Source organism: Plectropomus leopardus, chromosome 20 (genome assembly GCF_026936395.1).
Source record: "Plectropomus leopardus strain MGB_pleo_1.0 chromosome 20, ASM2693639v1, whole genome shotgun sequence".
Classification (NCBI taxonomy): Eukaryota; Metazoa; Chordata; class Actinopteri; order Perciformes; family Serranidae; genus Plectropomus; species Plectropomus leopardus.
Genome location: NC_142195.1, coordinates 11,394,131 through 11,414,202, shown reverse-complemented (window position 1 = coordinate 11,414,202; position 20,072 = coordinate 11,394,131). Strand labels below are relative to the sequence as shown.

Below are 20,072 nucleotides of genomic sequence, written 5' to 3'. Positions count from 1 at the left end.
AAGAAACAGATCTTCTTTACAGATAATAACAATTAAATAAGGTCTGCCGACTGGAATCTAACTGGACTCTTTGTTCAGAAATTAACTCTGGCATACGCTGCATTACTCATTGTGAGCACGCAGACATCGCAGCACTGAGGTCAAAAAGTCACACACACTCATTCTCTTCTCTGCTTACTCATGTTAAGCGCCGCCATGCCTCCCTGTGGTGCAGCGGGATACATGGAGGGCATGCTGGTGGTCATGAAGTCTGCGATCTGCTGCAGAGCCAGCAGGCTTGTGGGCGTCTTCCCCTTCTTCAGCTGATCCTGGATCATTGTCTCCAGCTCATCGCAGAATGCCTGCAGATCATCAGTGCACACACAAAAACAGACACATAAAAAAATGAATAAAAAAGGGAAAAAAAGAACACAATGACACCAAAAACAGGTAAAGGATGCACAGAGAACACTTGTTCAAGATTTTAGGAGGCTACTTCTGGAACCTTATTCAGGAAATTAAATACACTGACACTATGTGTGCAAGCTTTTAACAACATTAGTGTTACATTTTTACCCTATTTACTATAAACTCACATTGCAGTGTTTTAACATGTTATAAAATAAACTCGCCAAGTCTTAAAACTTACCTGAGAAAGCTAAATATGCAAAGGATGCTTTAAATAACATGAATGTATAGCCTTTTAACAGACACATGGCATTTTTGCAGAGGCAGGTATAACCACATAAGTACACACATTAGCCAAACATACACTGGAACCTCCAGTTTATTAGGTACACCTCGCTAAACCCTCATGGAGGTTACAGACTGTTGAAACTGTTTTTGAGAGGTGTTGATTCAGCTGTGTGGTTGTTTTGGAGGATGGAGTTTGTGGTGCTTTTGAAGTGTATTGAGTTATGCTGACAGGTGTTTCTGTTATTTAACAGTAGTGTTAGATTTGACCTCAATATTTTTTTGCTGGGTGAAAATAAACTGAGGGAAATGCAGCTTTTTATTTAGCCTTTTATTCTGCATTTATTATTATCATTATTATTATTATCATTATTATCATTATTATTATTATTATTATTATTATTATTATCATTATTATTATTATTGTTATTGTCAGTAGTAGTAGTAGTAGTAGCAGCATTGGTATTGTGTTATCTCATTGTGTTGTCTTATCTCTTGTTATATCTCTTCTCAGTTTTTGTTTTGCCTTAATATGGCATTACTGTTTGGCTTCTATGGATATAATGCCCTCAGGGTTTCATGCTTCTGCTTTGCTTTGTTTGCACCTTGTAAACTCTGTTTTTAAAAGATACTAGATAAAAATTACTACTATTATTCAACAGTACATATGGTTGAAACACAGAAAGGTCATAAAAAAGTAACAGCTTGGTGTCTCTCTCAGCACTGACCTAAAGAAAAAAATGAAAAGCTCATATCAGCACCGCTCTGGGCCTTTTGTCAGGCATTGAATATATCGGTGCTTTTCATACTTACAATAGGCCTTTAAAACAGTGCTTTTCTCTGTGCTGAGCATTCAGCCAAAACACTGGTGACAGCGAATAAACTGGATCCATCATGTGATGATGAGAAGGCTGCTGCCTTTACACTAAAAAAGCCTATTCACATTTTAACATGCAGCGTGTGACTGCAGTATTTTGTCAGTTGATGTAGTGAATGTACTGCACACACTGTACTGTAGTGGATGCTACTGAATCTGACTTTATTTAATGTTTCGGTCCCACTGACCGGGCTCTGTAGTATCATGGAGACCCTCTTCCTCTGCTCCATCATGTTGAAATCCTGTCGCAGGTCCGGTGCCATGTTTCTCTCCCTCTGGTACTCGGGGCTGCTCTCATCCACCCGGTCGAAGTACCGCTCCTTGTGGGGGGCTGTGGTGGGAGGGGGGGCCGTCACCACGCCGGCACCTGAGTCGCCGTTCATTCTGGGCTGGCCTCCTGTAGAGGGAGTGATAAGAGATAACTTTATTTTTAAGTTTTTCTGTCAGTTAAAGACAAAAAGATAACATTACTTCCCCACACACCCATTTTTCAATAAGTGTCTGAAATCAAAACATAATGTCTGTTGGGTGGGATTGTAACAGCTGGATGAATACCAGGTTTTATATTATGCCATCACTGGTGTACTATGTTTGATGTGAGCTTGTATACAGTATATTTTTTAGGTATTTTGTTTAAGGCTGCCCCTTGAAAGTTGGAGATTTGAATCATCAGCCGGAAACCCCTCAGTCGACTGAGATCGCAGCAAGTCAAGCAGTTGTTTTTCATTTGTTTTTGCTACTCAGCACGCTGTGTAGTGTGCTTCTGAGGACGTTCTGTTTTTGCTGCGGAGTGAGTGCTCTCGACTTTCACCCTACTGTTTGGTACAGGGAGCTGCATACATGAAGTAGTACTTAGAAGTGGTGAATTTACAGCTCACAGCAACTTAATACGATACAGTATATGGCTTTTGTTTGATATCTGGTATCAGCAAAAAAATGTTGTTGCACATTTACCAACCGTAATGACTGCACTTAGGATGTTTACTATATTACATCAATGCTGTCATCACATGTGGAGCCTGTTAAAAACTTAAAAAATTCGGAAAACAAAACAAATCATCGAATACTCATATTGAACTGCCAAATCCGGTCCAATTTGCATAATTCTGAGTCGAGTACAGCCCTAATTTCGTATGTTTTATGATCAGATTTTGTGTGTAAGAAAGCTAAAAGGCTGATCAGTCATGCATCTGTGTAAAACATGACATCCAGTGTAAAATACTTCAAGTCAATACTACATAAAACATCATATTTATCAGGATTTAAAAATGAAGCGCTGACCAACTTTCTACATTAAACTTTCTGTTAAAAAAAATGGGCTTGTTTCTTGAATACACAGAGGAAGTCCACACATTTCATTAATAATAATAAAAAAAATTATACATCAATAAGATGCTGATAGAGAGAAAGTTTCCCTATTGAAATGAAGAAGTGAGTATCACCAGCCATTAGACCAGAAATCCAATCACACAAACCACACTCTCCCCTACTTCCTGTCATGACCATGTGACCACTCTTCCCAGCTGAGATTTGTTTTCATTGATTTTCACAATGTGTTTCCTGGAATCACAACACCACTCAGCTGTCAAGGCTGGGCTAAGGAAAATAAAACAAAAACTGGAAATATAGCCAGAAGGTATTTTAGCATTCAGTTTGAAAAAACATCAGGGAACAGAGACATAAAGAGGAGAGCGAGACAGATTTCCTATAGATCCACGTCCATCCAGCTGGCTGGAAATAGTCTCTGCCTGTCGATCACAGCTCTGACTACTCAAGCCCCAACTCTGAAGGACACAGGCCGACTTGTGAGCACAGGGAAATGTGTGTGTGCAAGCATGCATGGGTAATGGGGGAGGGCGGAGGGGGGTGATGCAGCCCATTAGTCGGCATCAATACGAATGTTCAGCCAAAACTACCATGACAACTGCAGACCAAACCAAAAGCATCCAGCATCACACTGAGAGCTGGCAGGAACCGTCTCCCTGTTTCTGAATGCTTTTATTGGTGTTCTGAGATTTTCCACGACATCAAACACAACATTTTTCACACATCTCAGGTCACCTGCTCCAATCAAGCGTTTTTGTGTTTTCAAGCTGTTTGGCTAATTCTAGGGCAACAATGCTTTGTCCATTTTCACCTCATAAACACATTAATGTTGGGAAATCAAACTATCACAACATAACACAATTGAAAAAAAAATACAAGTTTAAAGCTGACTGGGTATACTTTGTAACAGATTGACAGGGTGCGGTGCCTTAATTTTATGTCTTCTTGGACCAATTATTTCACAACAACAAAAAAAACAGACAGACCACAGATAACACTTAAAAAACTGCCCTCTGCCTTTGGTAAAAATGGAAATATGCAGCAAAATGCACTATTAAAAAATGTCCTCTTGCTGCAATCTACCGTTAATTGTTATCTTCAAATAAATATGCAAAAAAGTTATTTATGATTTAAGTTACACCTAATGTATGTGTGACACTTACAGGTAGCTAGCTGACTGCTCCAACTAACGATATCCAGTGAGGATCCAAAAATTGACCGTCTGAGTGGCCATCTGTGGCCCCTTTTCCTAAAAAATTTCAGGGGCCCAAAACATTTGCCTGGTTTGCCTCTCCAGATGGTGCTGCTGCTGGATACTTAATGCTGCTCTGCTAAGGTAGGCTAGTTATCGCTTGGCAGGACTGGCTTAGCTGTTTTTATTAGCCAAAACCAGATTGAACAACCATCTTATTTATGCAATAGGCCTATTTCAATTTACAACAAACTATAGTACCAGGATGTTAATTTAACATAATTTCAATTACAAGGAAAAGCTTGGGAGGAAAAGTAAGCAAATTAGCTTTAGCCAAGGCTAGCTGTGGCTATCTCCCGGGCTTACTGGGTTTAACTGGATTTAGCTCTCTTGATTCTTTGGTTTGGTTATCAGCTGTGTTTTGTAACTGCAAATTAACATGCTGATTTTCTTTAAAATGAAATTGAGATTTTAGTCTTCCTCCCAATGTCCTCCCGATTACCATACACCTTTTGTCCTCTGGGGTCATTCTGACCCCGCCCTTGTTTGACTGTTATTTAAAGCATGTTGTATAAATTATCAATCAATTCAATTTTAGTTTTACTTCAGTCCAACCTATTACCACACATTTTCCCTTTGTTTTGAGCTTGTCTACATAAGTATAAAAAACATATTTTGAACATTTCATTTGGGGTCAGAATGACCCCAAGGACAACACGAGTGTTAAAATCTCATTTGGTCTAAATTTAAAATGTATCAAGTGTATCAATCAAGTTTTAATTTAAGACAAATATTTAAAATACTCTGCAAATCCTTACGCTTTCCACGTGTGAAGAAACTCCAAACTTTGTTCAAAGGAGAGGCTGTTGGGACCCACGTCTTTGAAACGACATTCACCCCCGATTTCACGAAACCGAATCCTCTCACATTCTTCTCTTCGGTGTCTCCTCTCTGCTGTTTTCCTTTAATCATAACTACCGACTAAAATTGTAAATTAAGCGAGACAGAACTTGACAATCGCAAGCTGCATACTGTCTCTGCAAACAATCAGGATGGAAACTCTTGTTGTTCTGTCTCACTCATGTGATTCAGAACATCAGTTATTGACAGAAGAAAAAGGACATCAGCAATTAGCGCTGGTGCCAAATACTCTCATTAGGGAGAAGGCGGGAGTCCCTGTCCTGTTATTAACACAAATGTATCACCATGCACTGCAAAAAAAAATCAGCTCAGATTGGTTAGATGGTGGAAAATTAACAACAACAGTTTGACGCTAATGAAAACTTTAAAAAATATCCTTAAATGTCACACTGAATAAACAGATATGTTTAGATGCAAGCAGAGTCGGCCTGTGTAACACAACATAGAGAAATACGTGACAATACTGCAGTCCCTGCAGCTCTTCTGAGGCTGGCCCATGTCAGCCTGGTTTATAGGAGGACAGTCTTGATGCTTCTAGACTGCAGTCTGATCTCATTCACTTTGCTCTGACTTGTTCATGCTGCATTCAGTTCATGTTGGTGTTTATTACTAGCTGCAACGACAGGAATCAAAACTGTCTGCTGATAGTAAGACAACTAAAAAAAAGTGACAAAAACGATAAAAGGATTAAACATTCATGCTGCAGCTTTTTTTGCTCAGAGAGGAGAAAATGCTTGTTCAGAAATCTATTTTTAGCACTAAAATCAGAAATTAGGCCTGATATTATTACCAGTCTTGCTCACAATGGCCCATCTGTGCGCACTAAAGCACTGCGGGAATTGTGTAATATGATACATCAGTCCAACGCTGCAGTGCACACAACCACAAAATCTGCTAACACCTGCAAATACAGGATGAATGAACCGTACGTATGACTAAAACTGCACCACGGAGAAAGATAGAGGAAGAGCAGCAGGAGCAAGAAATATACAGATATCACCTCTGCAGCCTTTGAATATTCTCTTGTTTTCTGCGCTCTGTCAGTGTAATCACCTTAATCTCAGAGTAAACAAAGCAAGGTGAGGTTTAAGGGGATTACATGCCATCAACAAATATTAATATTGGAGGTAAAAAAGGTCACTTCCACGGTCATCTCATGGCGTATTTGTTTGAGTCATTTTATGCTGCACTCTGTCTTACCACAAATGTTAACTGATTCACTCCAGCTGTGCAACACTAGAAACAATTCCAGCTTGAACATCTCTGGAGTATCTTTAATGCTTAAACAAACGTCCAGATCCTCAAGTTGTTTACTTCTTGTGGACAGTGTAGCAACAACAACAGTTATAGATACTGAAAGCTTTCTCTATCTATATATGACGTTGTCACAGGCGCCCCCGCCTCGCCAGACCCCCTACTTCTTATCTCTCCTCAGATATGTCGGTGCAGGGGCTCAGCTAGCCTCCACTTCTGTTAAGAGTGCAATCACTATGGAAACCAAACACATTACCATGGAAACACGGGACAGCCTTTAAGAGATTGCAGTTATGTAAGAACAGCTGTAGGCCAACATCATGCTGCAAGCCAGTCAGTGTCGTAAGGCACACACCTTCAAACTAATGTGTTACTCATTTCACATTAGACTCAAAACATGTCAAGGACTCAGTGTCTTATTCAGGGACTTATATGATGCTGCATGCACTGAATTAATAGTGGCATTTGTTTTAGATGAAGATGAAGTCAAGTAGGAGATTAATTTCTTTATCTTTATGTATTGAACTAATTCATAAAATGAAATCATGCGAGTCCCCAGGGATACAAATTATCTCATAGGAATCGCATGACCTGCTTCACATCAGAATCACAAATACTTTATTGAGCTTTGTTACAGTTGCTCTGATGCCAAGCATAGAAAGAAAGTAAAAATTAATTCCATCACCATGTATGTAAAAATATAAAATATAGACACAGTGATAATAAAAACAAATAGCACTAATATGTCAATATTAGAAATTGCAATTATGTATAAGATAAGATTAGATAATACTTAATACCGCAGTGGGGAAATTCACAATATTACAGCAGCTATGAGGTACGACGAAGTATGAGCAGTGAAGGAAGAATACAATAGTAAAAAAAAAAATTACAAATATAAAAATATTAAGATATTAAAATGTTAGACAATAAAAAAGACAAGGTGCCAAGAATATTTAAAAAAACAAGGTGCAAAAACAGTAACATAAATAAAATAAAATTACAATGTGCCAACAATTATGTATGATGTGCCTTGTCTTAAATGTGTAATAATGTTAAATGTAAAATATAAAATAGAAATACAGTAATAATAAGAAACAATTAGCACTAGTATGTAAACCTTTAAAATTATAAATATATAATGTGCTGTGTGTACGGTGTGTAAAAGAGTTAGAAATATGTGTAAATTGCACAATGTACAACTGATATATAGAGAGAACAAGAATATAAGAATATATACAATCAAAACATGGAATGGCAGTGACGTGCGGGGAAACGAAGATGTTTTACTGTCTTTTAAATTTTAACCAAAAACTTTGGGAGTGTCACTGTGTATCAGAAGCACCTGTCATTTTGCATCAGTGAAGGGTGGAGTCCGTGCCATGCTACATTGGGACATTAGTATGACAGTCAGGACAACCAGAAATTGCTCATCTCTTGACCTGGACCTTCTTAACAAAAGAAAATGAACAAAAATAAATGCAGTATTGGTACAAATAAAGTATCTTGTGCTCGCACATCTCCCTTAAGGCAGATTCACCCTGGCTTCCGTAACCGCACCCATTAAAGAATCTGTATTGGAAAGTATCCTGTCCTCACTGAGTGGAACCATGTTTGTGCCTAAAGCTGCAACTCACGCACCACCCTGCAAATGTTGGTGAATTTATGGCAGCCCTGACGGTAAGCATCCTGGCACTCTGCTGCAGGTTTGGACAAAAAGGGCATAAGCACTTAGCCAAAGCAGCAAAATGACAAAGGCAAATGTGGGGTGACTATGGTTACAGCAATGTACCAGTTTTAGGGTATACCGTGATATGAAAAATGATGAATATCATACCGTGCACACTTGCTTAATTACTGTATTGAAAAAAAAAAGAGGGGAAAATCTCACCTTTATTTCAGTTATAAAGTTAAGGGAGACTTTTTAAACATACTTTCATTTTTTTTTAAAAAGTCATTATAATGATAATACATTTATTTAACCAAAACTAATCCTTTGAGGGTCACTGTGACTGACAATAATAATAATAACCATGTTATTCCATGATACCGCAATATTTTCTAAGATGATTATCGTACCATAAAAGTCTCATACCACTACGATCCCAGGAGTGACAGAGTTGCATATTGCAATCATGGATTAGAGCTAAAACCCAACTTCCTAAAAATCATTTTTGTCTGATGCATACAGTAGACAATATGACTGAGTTAACTCCAGCATATATAAAAATGAGAAATAGCTGTAAAAGCTGTAGCCAGAGAAATCTGCAACTTCCCAGCTCCGCCTGGTCGCAAGAACCACACTTTCTCTTATATTTGACAAGATTAAGTTCAAAATAACTTGCCTTCTGGATGCTGCTACAGAGTGCCTGAAAGGGTTTACGACACTGACACTTGCATGTGTACCGTGGGCCACTGACAACACAGATCACGTAACGACTCATGCACATCAAAAGCTGCTATTTCTGCCTCCATATTCACTGTGGATATGGAAAACCCTTGGACAGGATGCATCCAAGGGTTTTGTCGTCTCCAAGCAACAGGAAAATGTGACGATGAATCAAGCATCGCATTTATACAGTACAGTATATGCCATCTGCCTTTGTGTGAGAAATCAGAGGAGACATTTTGATTTGTCATGTAACAATCAAGCATTTTGACTTGCTAATGCTACGGAGGCAAAAGAAACAGCGGCGTAAGGATGGAAATACTTGGCCTTTTATAATATTTTCCAGAGGACACTACAAAACCTTAGCTATACAATATGTGCTCACTGAAGTGGCCTGTTTAGTGGCCATGGACAGCTGGTTAAATGTCTTTACTTTGATCAAAGGCTGCATTCATGAAAAACTATTGGCTTAACTAGAAACAGCCGCCTTGTGAGTGACGATGTTTCCATTAGGGAGCTCATCCTTTTTGTTATTTTGAGTAAACTGAATGTATGCATATCCTACGGCTGCCCCCTGAAAGTCGGAGATTTGAATCATCAGTCTGAGATCCCTTAGTCAACTGAGATTCTTCAAGTCGAGCTATTTTTTTTTTCTTGCCAGTGTGCCATCAGCATGCTGATATGCACAACATTAAAATGATAAACATGCTGATATTAAGCAGGTACAATGTTTTACCCATGTTCACCGTCTTAGTTTAACTTATACTTTTAATAAATTAAAAGTATATGGTAAATTAAAAATAAAAATGTACCAGTGCCACATGACAAGTATGGTACACAATGCCATCCTACCAAAAAGTTGTTGAGATATTTCAGTCTAAGACCAAAGGGGTGGACTGACCGACATTGCCTCCAAGCCATGCTAGTGGCATAACTAGCAGCCACACAGGTACGTCTGTTTTGATCAATGCAGTGAATTTAATACCTAACATATCACCACACTGGGAAAAAAAAAGCAAAAATAACACAAATCCAATATTGCCTGGATGATGGAGCATTTTCTGGCGTGTACTGTCAGAATGAACAAACAGCATAAAGTCAACTTTGTCAGGCAAAAAGCTCCTCTTAAACCCCCATAGCGTGCGTTGAGCCTACCAAGTCAATCTATGCACTGGAACAGGAAAACAAACAGGAACCTGTTGCATTAAATAAGCAACTGAATTTCCTTTCAATAAAACACACTAAACTGATGTTTTGAATTGCAATGACACCACTCACTACAGATGTTTCCATTCTCCACAGAGGCTGCTACGATGGGCGGAGGAGAAAAAAAAAGGTAAAGATATTAAATGTAGAGAAGCACCCAGCTCTCTGCGCTCCCACTGTGGCTGGCTTTTGTCAACTTTAAAAGCTCTGGATGTACATTGTGCATATTTCAACTTTATCATAATTCTCTTTTGAGCGACGGAAGCGTGCACTAAAAAAATATCTTTTCAGCATGACTAAGCGCTCTGAAATAAAGATCTATTTAGCTTGTTCCAAAAATGTGCCAATCAAGCGATCGGCAGTGAAAAGATCAGTATAGTGTGAAAAAGAAAGATGGCCTCAAAGTCTGGCTGTAACAGTTTTTAGTGTGTGTGTGTGTGTGTGTGTGTGTGTGTGTGTGTGTGTGTGTGTGTGTGTGTGTGTGTGTGTGTGTGTGTGTGTGTGTGTGTGTGTGTGTGCAGTTGCTGTATCTAGCAGTATGCAGACATTTGAGAGAAGCACTCGGACAAGGCTCTTTATATCTCTGAGCTGGATGCCTGTCATTACTGGGGACGAAGAATCCACTTGCAACTGCTCTTCAGTGTGTGTGCGTGTACCCGTATATGTGTACACACTCTAACTACTATGACCGGTAGGAATGCGTTTGGTGCCATTTAGCATTGCTCCATGTTTGGTCTTGTGCACCACACAAGTAATTGACATAAACAGGGAAGTCACAGAATTATGGACAACATGAGCTGACAGCAAACAAACCAAAATAACAGTGTTTAATAACACGAGGAGACAATACACAAGCATATTACTGACCTCATTGCTTATAAAAACATAAGGGTAAAAGGGCAAAAAGGGTTCTTCGGCAACATTACTTATGATACTCTGCTTCAACTTGTGACAGTATTTTTCCCAGTATGAATATCATACCATAGCCTACTGCATGCAAAAAAAAGGCAATTTAATATCTTGTGTGCGTGTTTCAGCTCAAAAAAGTGGCATCTATCTGTGTGATCTTACCGAGGTAAAAGGCATAGATGAGGAAATACTTAAATGGCAACAGAGGAAGAAAGGAAAGCTGTAATCAGATCTGATGTGGTAATATCATGAGAAATGCTGGTCAAAATTTTACCTTTCCCATCTGGTACAAAGGAGATATGTTGATGGAGGGGTAAGAACTGATACTGTATTTATTCCTAAAAGCAATGTATCGATTTGTAATTCATAATTTACATGCAAAGATTCCTGGAAGTGGTTCTGACACTCACAGCAAAGCTCCATAAAGCTGAAGGTAGCTGCAGACTGGCGATCATTCTCTGAAGGCTCATCAGTACAAGTAACCCCTTTCACATTGTCATATTCATGTGTCATTGTTAAAAAAATTGCCTATAATTCATGGCCCCTTTAAATTTTCATGCCTCTAGCACAAAGCACAAATACCTGGAAAATGCATTGTGTGATGTAATTACATAGAAAATGGATAAAGACTTAACATAATACAGCGAGTGTGTGGAAGACAGTTCAGTTTAATCTCTATAGCAGTCCATCTGACTTCAAAGAGGAGACCATCCTTAGCACAGTGATTCATTAAAATGTTAAAATGTCTCCAAAAGCTTTTTTATTTAATGAAATAATGATCTTTAGATGTACTCAGTTGTGCACAACTTCACTAAGGGTGGGAATCACCACAGGCCCCACAATACGATATTATCACGATACTGAGGTTACGGTACAATATTATTATATTATATTATTATTATTACTGAGCATTATGATAACATATGTGGCAATTTATTACCTTCTTTCTAGCTTTTATCTGTTGTTTTATTGTGTTTGTTTTTAATCTCTGTAAAGTGGCCTTGAGTGTTGAGAAAGGCCCTTATAAATAATATGTAATATTATTATTCCAATTGAACCCCCCCCCCAAAAAAAGTTTAATTTATATTTACAATATCAATTTATCTAAAAAACAACAAAATGTATGAATACAATATTGCCATGCAAAATATTGCAACACTATTCTCTACTATCACTCTTGCTGCTTTCATAGCGTCATTTTTGGCAACGGCAGGCAGCTGTTTTCAGAGAAATAGCTCAAAAAAACCCACTGTGCTCGACCTGCTCAGCACTAATCTGCAGACTAACAGTTAGCAACTAGCTAGTGAACATAGTGGAGCATTTAGCAGCTAAAGAGCCAGGTATAATGTAACGGGACAATCATCAGATCAATTTGAACCAAGAGAAACATCCAAATATCATTTTAGTCAAGTAAATAGCTCCTGTCCTGAGAATGAAATGCACTGTAAAGCTTCCCCATCAGTGAGACTGCCGGCATGAGAAACGTATTATCTGCTGCAGACTGCCAAGGCCAGGCCAGACACTGTGTTGTGTTAGAGTGTGAGTACAGCGGCTCAGGGTTTATCGCCTGTCGCATGTCATATGGGACTGAGCAGTGGAAGATTGCTCACTCAAAACAACATCCCCCCTCCCTGTACAGTTTCCCCTTGTCTCACACTCTGGCCTGAACCACCATGTGTGCTCATATGCAGCCTTCTCTCAGCTAAATATTCGACCCAAACATAGATACATTTACTGATGTGATCTGTAGTGACCTCTGTGATGTGAATGAAAGTTCATAGTGACTGCTTTCACGTCTCTAACACAAAAAAACCTCCTGCTAAGTGATCACATATGGAGAGGAAGGAAGGAAAGAGTGAAATAGAGAGAATGGACTTGAAATGAGGAACACATTTTCAGCTGCACTGCAGTCAAGGGTGTGGGCGTGGGGAGTGGGAGTAAAACAAACACTGTGTATCTAGAGTGAGTGTGTGCATGCACGTGTGTAGAGTGAGTGTGTGTGTGTGTGTGTGTGTGTGTGTGTTAAGGGTGGCAATATGGAGCCAGACTGACAGAGCTTAGCTCCCTCCTTTGGGAGTTTCACTCATTCTAACAGAATTACCGAATCCAGGGAGTTACCGTCCCTTAACACACACACACACACACTCACAGACAATTTATCTTGACGTTTTGGCTTTGCTAATCCTCATACTGTATGAGGGGGAAGGGACATCACAGCAGACTTTAGAAAGAAGCCAGACACAGTAATATCTTTGTGGTTGTCTTCTCCAGTTTTCATCTAAAAACAAACAGCTAATTGTCACACAAGGCTAAGGTTATTGGCACTTCTCAATGCTCCACTTTGGGCCGCAAAAACAGTTGTTTTCACTATTTATCAATCTGTCAATTATTTCTTGAATCAGCCGATTTATTATTATTTATTATTAATTTAAAGTAAAAATATAAAATGTCAGAAAAAATAGACATCACAAGTTCCCAGAGCTCAGGGTGTCATTGTTTTGTCAGACCAACATCCTTACACCTGGATGTAATCCTATTCACTATTTCATTGGTGGGGAATCACCAGAGGTCCCACAATACGCTATTATCACAATACTTAAGTCATGATACAATATTAATGCGATTTTAAACATGTCACACTACACTGAGAATTGCAATAACATATATTGTGTTTTCAACTGCAAATTATGTCCCCAAAAGAAAACTTATTTATTTCAAATAATAAGACAACATTTTCAGTCTGTTTTTTTTTTCACTTAAGTCATTTTTATTGGAGCAAACTATATGAAACAGCAATTAGTTTTAATATTGTAGTAGGCTACCACAAATTTAATTTATATTTGTAATATTTATCATTCATAAAACAAAAAAAATCTGTACTTGGCGCCTGTGTATCGATACAACATTACCACACAATAGTATCAGGATACTTTTCTGTATGTGTTTTGTTTCCCTCCACACCCATTAAATAAAGCAGCAAATTCTGACATCTGAGGAGCTTGTGAAGCGGCAAATATTTGGACAATTACCAAGTTGATGATGAAATTCACTTCTTGATATATGTTATCATAATATAGCTTTATTATACAACTAATATACAGTGTACTGCCATGCACTGGGCTTGTATAGCCCTCTGCATGCTGGAGTTAAGAACATTATTCAAGATTTCCTTCTTTCTGTAGTTATAATTTCTGGTGTCTGTGTTTTTTATTCAATGTATTTTTGTCAACTATAGCAACACAATTCCCCATTAGGATTAATAAAATATTTAATCTGAGGCATTTGGGCATAGTGTTTCTCTAAAAGTGAAAAGACAGAATGAGAAGTAGTGTGCTATCAATTAAAAATGTAATATCCACATTATGTTTAATTATGCAGGACACTGTACCATCTGTATAACAGGAAACTGCTTCATCACCACACTACTGAGTAAAGCCTCCTGCTTTAAAACACACCCAGACTGGACACACACTACATGAGGAGACATATCGACCTACAGTAAGCAAGCTCATATTAAATAGCTACGGTAACTATGCGCATGTGAAATGCAAAATAATGCAACCACAGGCCTGCTCGTGAAGCGGGCTAACCTTACACACACCGGACACAAAGTATGTACCCCTGGGCTGTTACTGTTCAGCACAGAAAACTGTCCGGCCTCAAACGAGTCAAATTAATCACAGTAAAAACGCAGAAAGTCGTTGTGAGGACGTGCAAAGCAGCCGCCTCTCTGCAGACTGCACCGAGCAACACATTAGCAAAACAGTGAGAGCTCGCGACACTGAAACACACCAACACTGTGGGACAAACATTACAAACCCACACACACACACACACGGGTCGTGTTTTAGATAAACTGCTGACACGCAAACAATTATTATCTTACCCTCTCTTTGATGAAATGATGAAGTATATGTCAGTGCTCGGTGAAAGCAGGACGGCGGGTTTCACTATCTTTATCCCCGACCCTGGAGCTCTCACAGTGGGTTTATCTCTCTGCGCTGGTCGTCCCCGCGTCGCTCCGCCCAGTCTCCACTGGGTGCGGCAAACTGCTTAATCTGCGGCTCGCGATTGGACACCCGGAGGCACGTGATAGTATCAGAGCGAGCGGTTGGAGCACGAGTTGTTTGCCCGCCCTGCAGAAAGGGGCATACGTCCATTGTTTTTATTTTACTGCTAATGCTAAAGTCATGAAGCCGATAAGGGGACACTATTTCAGATTTGTAGATTCATACCTTACACTTCATACCTCTACCGTACTGTATTTCCGAGGGAAATATTGTTAGTTTTAGTCCACACTTTCATTTGTTGAATAAATTCAGTAACTTTTGAGATTAAAAATCCACATTAAAAAAGCATACAACGAGCTTTTGAAATACAAACCATTTGGTAAAGATAGAATCACTGGATGCTGACATTTTTATTTGTAATCTCTTATAGATAAATAAATAGGGGTCATTTATCATGTTTCCAGAGGCAATTCAACCAAAGAGATATTTCAATTTCCAGTTTGTTTGGTTTTTTTTTTAAATAAATTATTGTTTTTGGGTGATTTCTTCTTAAATTACTTAGATCTACCTATGCTTTTGAAACAAATAAAGCCAAACAATGGCTAATACATTTTTTTGTACCATTTGATATCACAGAAAAATAGACCCCAATTCAGACCCCAGTTTATCTTGCACACATGAGCTGGCTAAACCAAAATTTGAGGATACTGTTTACAACGTTTACACTTTTTTTGGGACAGTTTTTGGTAATCTGGTACTGTGGTTATGTTCTGCTTCATTCCATAACTATGCATGTTTGTCTATATATTCTATGAACACAACATAATGAAGAGTCTACTGACGTGAACTGAGTATTTTCTTTCTCAGATGGGCTAGATGCCTGTTTTAAAATAATAAGCACTATTTTCAATGTATTTTAGCAAAATCCTCTGCACAGTCAAAGAGCAGGGGGATATATAATAATTAAGTCCACAATTTTCTTTTTACATCTCTGTAACTAAATATAGCTTCACCTTATTGTTATTTGCTGCAAAATTACAAATACAGATTCGAGGCTGTGAGATGTGAGGGGTTTTTTTTTTGCAACAGAGGTTTCTAGCTCCAGCCAGGTTAGATTTTAAAACCATCCTGGGTTCAGTTACATTTCACTGCCACCAGGGTGCACAGTTTATTAATTTATTGGTGATGTAAAACGAATTTCCGGTGAAGACAATCCCCTCTAGCACAATCTCCCAAATCCAGGAAATTTAGGGAAACAATGCAATTTCAGGATAAAGACATGTTTTGAGAGATTGAGGGGAAAATAATAACAATATTTACTTATTTATTTATTTGTTGTTGTTTGTTGAATATAATTTTATTGTTAGGAAAACTCCATATTTACGAGTATATTTATGTGTGGACTTCAAACCAGATTTTTGACCTTTTTTTAAAATCAAGTAAAGCAACAATATGGCACCACAATAATAAGGTTTAAGAAAAGGAAGGCAGCTAACTCTGTTTTTAGTACATTGCTTAGGAACCTGAACAATTGGGTTCTTTCAGAAACATGGGGAGAAGGCATTGAGCAACTTAACAGGACCCCAAAATTTGCAATAAATTAGTAAAACAAAAAGTTCCAAGAAAATTACCAGAAAGCAAGAGCAAAAAAAGTTAAATAATAACAGTTATAACAACAACAACAACAATAATGATAATAATAATGATAATAATAATAATAATAATAAATGAAGAAAATGATCTTTAAAAAATAGATAAATCTATCCACTGTACATATTCAATTTTAGTTTTGTGGACATATTTCCCTATTTTTTGGAGACATTTCTTTCAAAATTGGTCATTGTTTTTTTCTGCATGTTTTTAAAGAAAATCAAACCATTGTGCTCAGGTTTCAAAGGGTCAAATAGCTTGTGAAAGGCATCTGAATGCAGCACAAGAAGACTTGTTGATCCAGGTTTTAAAGGGTTACATAAATAATTGCAAGGAAAAAAAAACAATCTAACAAATCTTCTATGTTGTCTGATGTAACAATCTAAAAATATGCTGCTGAAGCACAGGGATCATATTCCGTAGGGCTGAAACTAAAGCAGCAAATAAGGACACCTACAGGACCTGTGTACGTGCAACACACCGTGTGTCTGTGCAGGGCAACGCTTCATTCAACATAAGGATGAAACTTTCAATATTTGTCACTAGATGGTGTTGCAGCGCCACATTGGTGTATTCAACCTGTAGCAACCTGTAGTGCTTTGTGGTAAAAGTAATATTTCCTAACCTAACCAGAGTTTATATATTACACTATTATTGGCTTAGGGAAATATGCGGGCTAATTATTAACCTTAAGTATAAAAATAGTCCATTGCATTTACTTAAATGAGAAGGTAGCCTACACCAAACATTTCCCTAAGTTTGTCCCATATGAATTATTTCTCTTCAGTGGGATTTAAGACAGTTTATCAACTAACAGGTGTCTGAAAAACATAATATAACTAAACCAAAAGTTGAGCAAATGTCTGACTTCATAGCGTGGCAACAAGGAAGACATTTCTGTAAATATTTAATGTAATCACTGATCATTGCACCATTTTTAGGTGTATGTTTTATAGCTGTGAGACCTCGTTCCTTCAGAAATACATATTGGGTGTATTTTAAAAAGTGAGCTTTGCAGGATCTTGTCATGAAAGTCATATAGGGGATCACTTTCCATTCAAAACTACTGAATTTACTGTCTTTTAATATGAGTGGCCCTGACCTGTGACCCCTGTGGTGTTGATCTTGTCTCGTACCAGTCGACACACAAGCGCTCCCCTCTTGACTGATCTCAGACCAGCGCCAGCCCCTTCAGTGTTGTGAATAATTGTGGTCTGCCTTGTAGCATGGATACACCAGCTAGAGACTCTAAATATATCCAACTGGTGTGTCTGAAGAACTCAGGCATGAAGATCATGTACTTACACTGTAAGTCTACACGTATTGCTTTCTTTTCTATTGTGTGTGTGTGTGTGTGTGTGTGTGTGTGAGACACTCTGTTCCTGTTACATTTACATTTTGGTCATTTGTGTAATATTCTTATCTAAAGCAGCATTAAAATGAGCTTCACTGTGTGGTGTCTTTGTGTCTGTCAGTTCCTCTTTAACATCTACAAGTTAAGCATTAATATGCAGTTCTTGCAGAGTGGAAGTAAAATTAACAACCAACAAGCTGAAGCTGTGTGTCTTGTCAAAAATATGAAAAGAGGGAAATAAAATACAAGAAAGATCTACATTTAGACATAAGTACGTAAATACATATCTTTGAAAATGCAGATCTGTCTAAGTGGCGACAAATCATTTGAGCACCAGTATTACGTTTGGGTTTCAGCACACATTCCTCGGTCACCTGTTTTCTCTTAGCAGCACATGTCACAGAGTGAGTGAAGATAAACCCAGCTGCTTTACGTATTCATTTCAGGCAGCACTTACCGTCCCCTTTTAACTCCAGCCAGCCTTCAAACCCTAAGCTCTCAAATCACCAGGGGCTGATATGAAAATAAACAATTTGTAGTACAGCGGATGATGCCTAGGAGTATTGACATACTTAAGGATATGGCGAAGAAAAAGGGCATTATAGGCTTACTGCAGCTCAACTGAGCAGGTAAATTTCTCAACATTTGTCATTCAGCGAGGCCACAAAGCAGCCACAGAGGTAGACTGCGACGCTGTTCTATCTGCCACCAGCAGCAATCTGTCTTTTAGTCAAAGATGGTATTGTATTCGGCCTGCAGTGCCATGGAAAGCCCCTCTCCCTCCTCCTCTGCCCTGCACAATGAGACAAGGGTCAGCCTGTCTTTCCTCCACTGTGTTTTTGATTCACTTCTCCTATAGGAAAATGTTGTATAACCTTTGACCTCCAACAGTGACCTTTCAAACCCACTGGCCCCACCTACTGAGTCTCCTAAGCCAAAGGTTTAAGGTAACTGATTCTTTACCAGGGCTGTAGCCAGCTACAACAGAGAACACTGAGGTCATGTCCTTGCTCATATTTCTGGAAATTTGTTGGGTTTGAATGAGTGAATTAGAATAAAAGGGATTATTATTCTCCACCCAAATTAGGCTGCATACCAGTGAAAGAGAGGCCTTTAAAAAGCACTGCTTTAAAATTCAAAAAAGTGAAAGGGCATAAGTTATAGGCTATCATTATGGTTCATATTATTGGACTATAACTACTGATGCATTAACATATAAATGCTGTTTCAGGGTTGTAGCTTGAGGTTTTAGAGCTAATTTTAACCTACTGCTTCTATTGTGTTGGCAAGTTTTATACAATAATGCATCAACCTTTAAGTTTTTAATATGCAATGTAACCAGTAACCCTGAAATAGAGCAGCATAACATGCAAATAAAGTATAAATACCTTAAAATTGTACCTATGTGAAGTAATTTGGTAAATGTACTATGTTACTAATGTTACTCTCCTTCACTGCAGTAGGCCTATAGGAAATGTCCACTTTTCATCCATTAATAGAAATAATCAATAACTTAACATAGTAAAAGAACATCAATCACTTTAAAAATATCTTCATTAATTTAAAAGAGAGAGAGATTTCACTCTTTGTTTAATAAGCTAAATTCATAAAGTAACAGATAACTGAAAGGCACAAAATATAGCCTACCACTGGGATGTAGCAGCAGTATAATTTAAGTAGTATTTAACAAATCACTTAAATAAAGTACTTCAAAACTGTAGCCTACTTAAGTACATGAATAAAGTACTATAGTTGTGTTTCACCACTGGCTATAGTGGGTGTAGAAAATAAAGTAGGTCCAAGTCAGAAGAACAATTTTGAGGTAGGCTACTTGTATTAAAAAAAAAAAGTTTTCTAGTTTTTTTATATATAAAAAATAAAAACAAATAATAATAATAATAATTATTATTATTGTTATAACAGATAAACCAATGTAGCAAGAAAAAATAACTGATAACAACTGTAGAAATAAAACAGAAATGTGTAAAAACAGTAAAAACAAGTGTAAATTTAAATTATCATTAATAATGATGATTATAATAATTATACTAATAACAACAACAACGAAAATAAACCAATGCTGCGGGGAAAATAAATAGAAATGTGTAAAACCAGCAATAAATACTATTAAAAAAATACAGACATATATAATACATGAATAAATGGAAAGAAATATATATCTAAATAAGATAATAATATTCACAATGACAAACATTACTAGAAAAAATATTCCTAAAGAGTAACAGAGTTTTTTTTTTTACATCACGTATAAATACTACTCTCACCGCTGGCTCTCTCGCCACCGCCTCCCT

The 20,072-nt window shown here is 37.8% G+C and overlaps 1 protein-coding gene across 13 annotated transcripts in view; it reads right to left on the bottom strand.

Annotated features, from left to right (window-relative positions):
• Nucleotides 1-14,769, bottom strand: part of add1 (adducin 1 (alpha)) — a 36,639-nt gene extending 21,870 nt beyond the window's left edge. For 5 of the 13 annotated variants that reach the window (XR_015775093.1, XM_088070622.1, XM_088070617.1 and 2 more), the window contains exons 1-3: nt 4,886-5,099; nt 1,738-1,946; nt 179-341 (exon numbers count right to left, since the gene is read on the bottom strand). Coding sequence is in view for 12 of the 13 variants with exons in the window: in XM_088070622.1 (XP_087926748.1) it covers nt 179-341; nt 1,738-1,946; nt 4,886-5,039 (526 nt within the window). In the remaining variant the exon portion in view is untranslated. Of the gene's footprint in view, nt 1-178; nt 342-1,737; nt 1,947-4,885; nt 5,100-14,632 lie in introns of those variants that run through there. The other 8 variants (XM_088070618.1, XM_088070619.1, XM_088070616.1 and 5 more) reach the window with 7 other exon arrangements.
• Nucleotides 14,770-20,072: the final 5,303 nt, after the last annotated feature.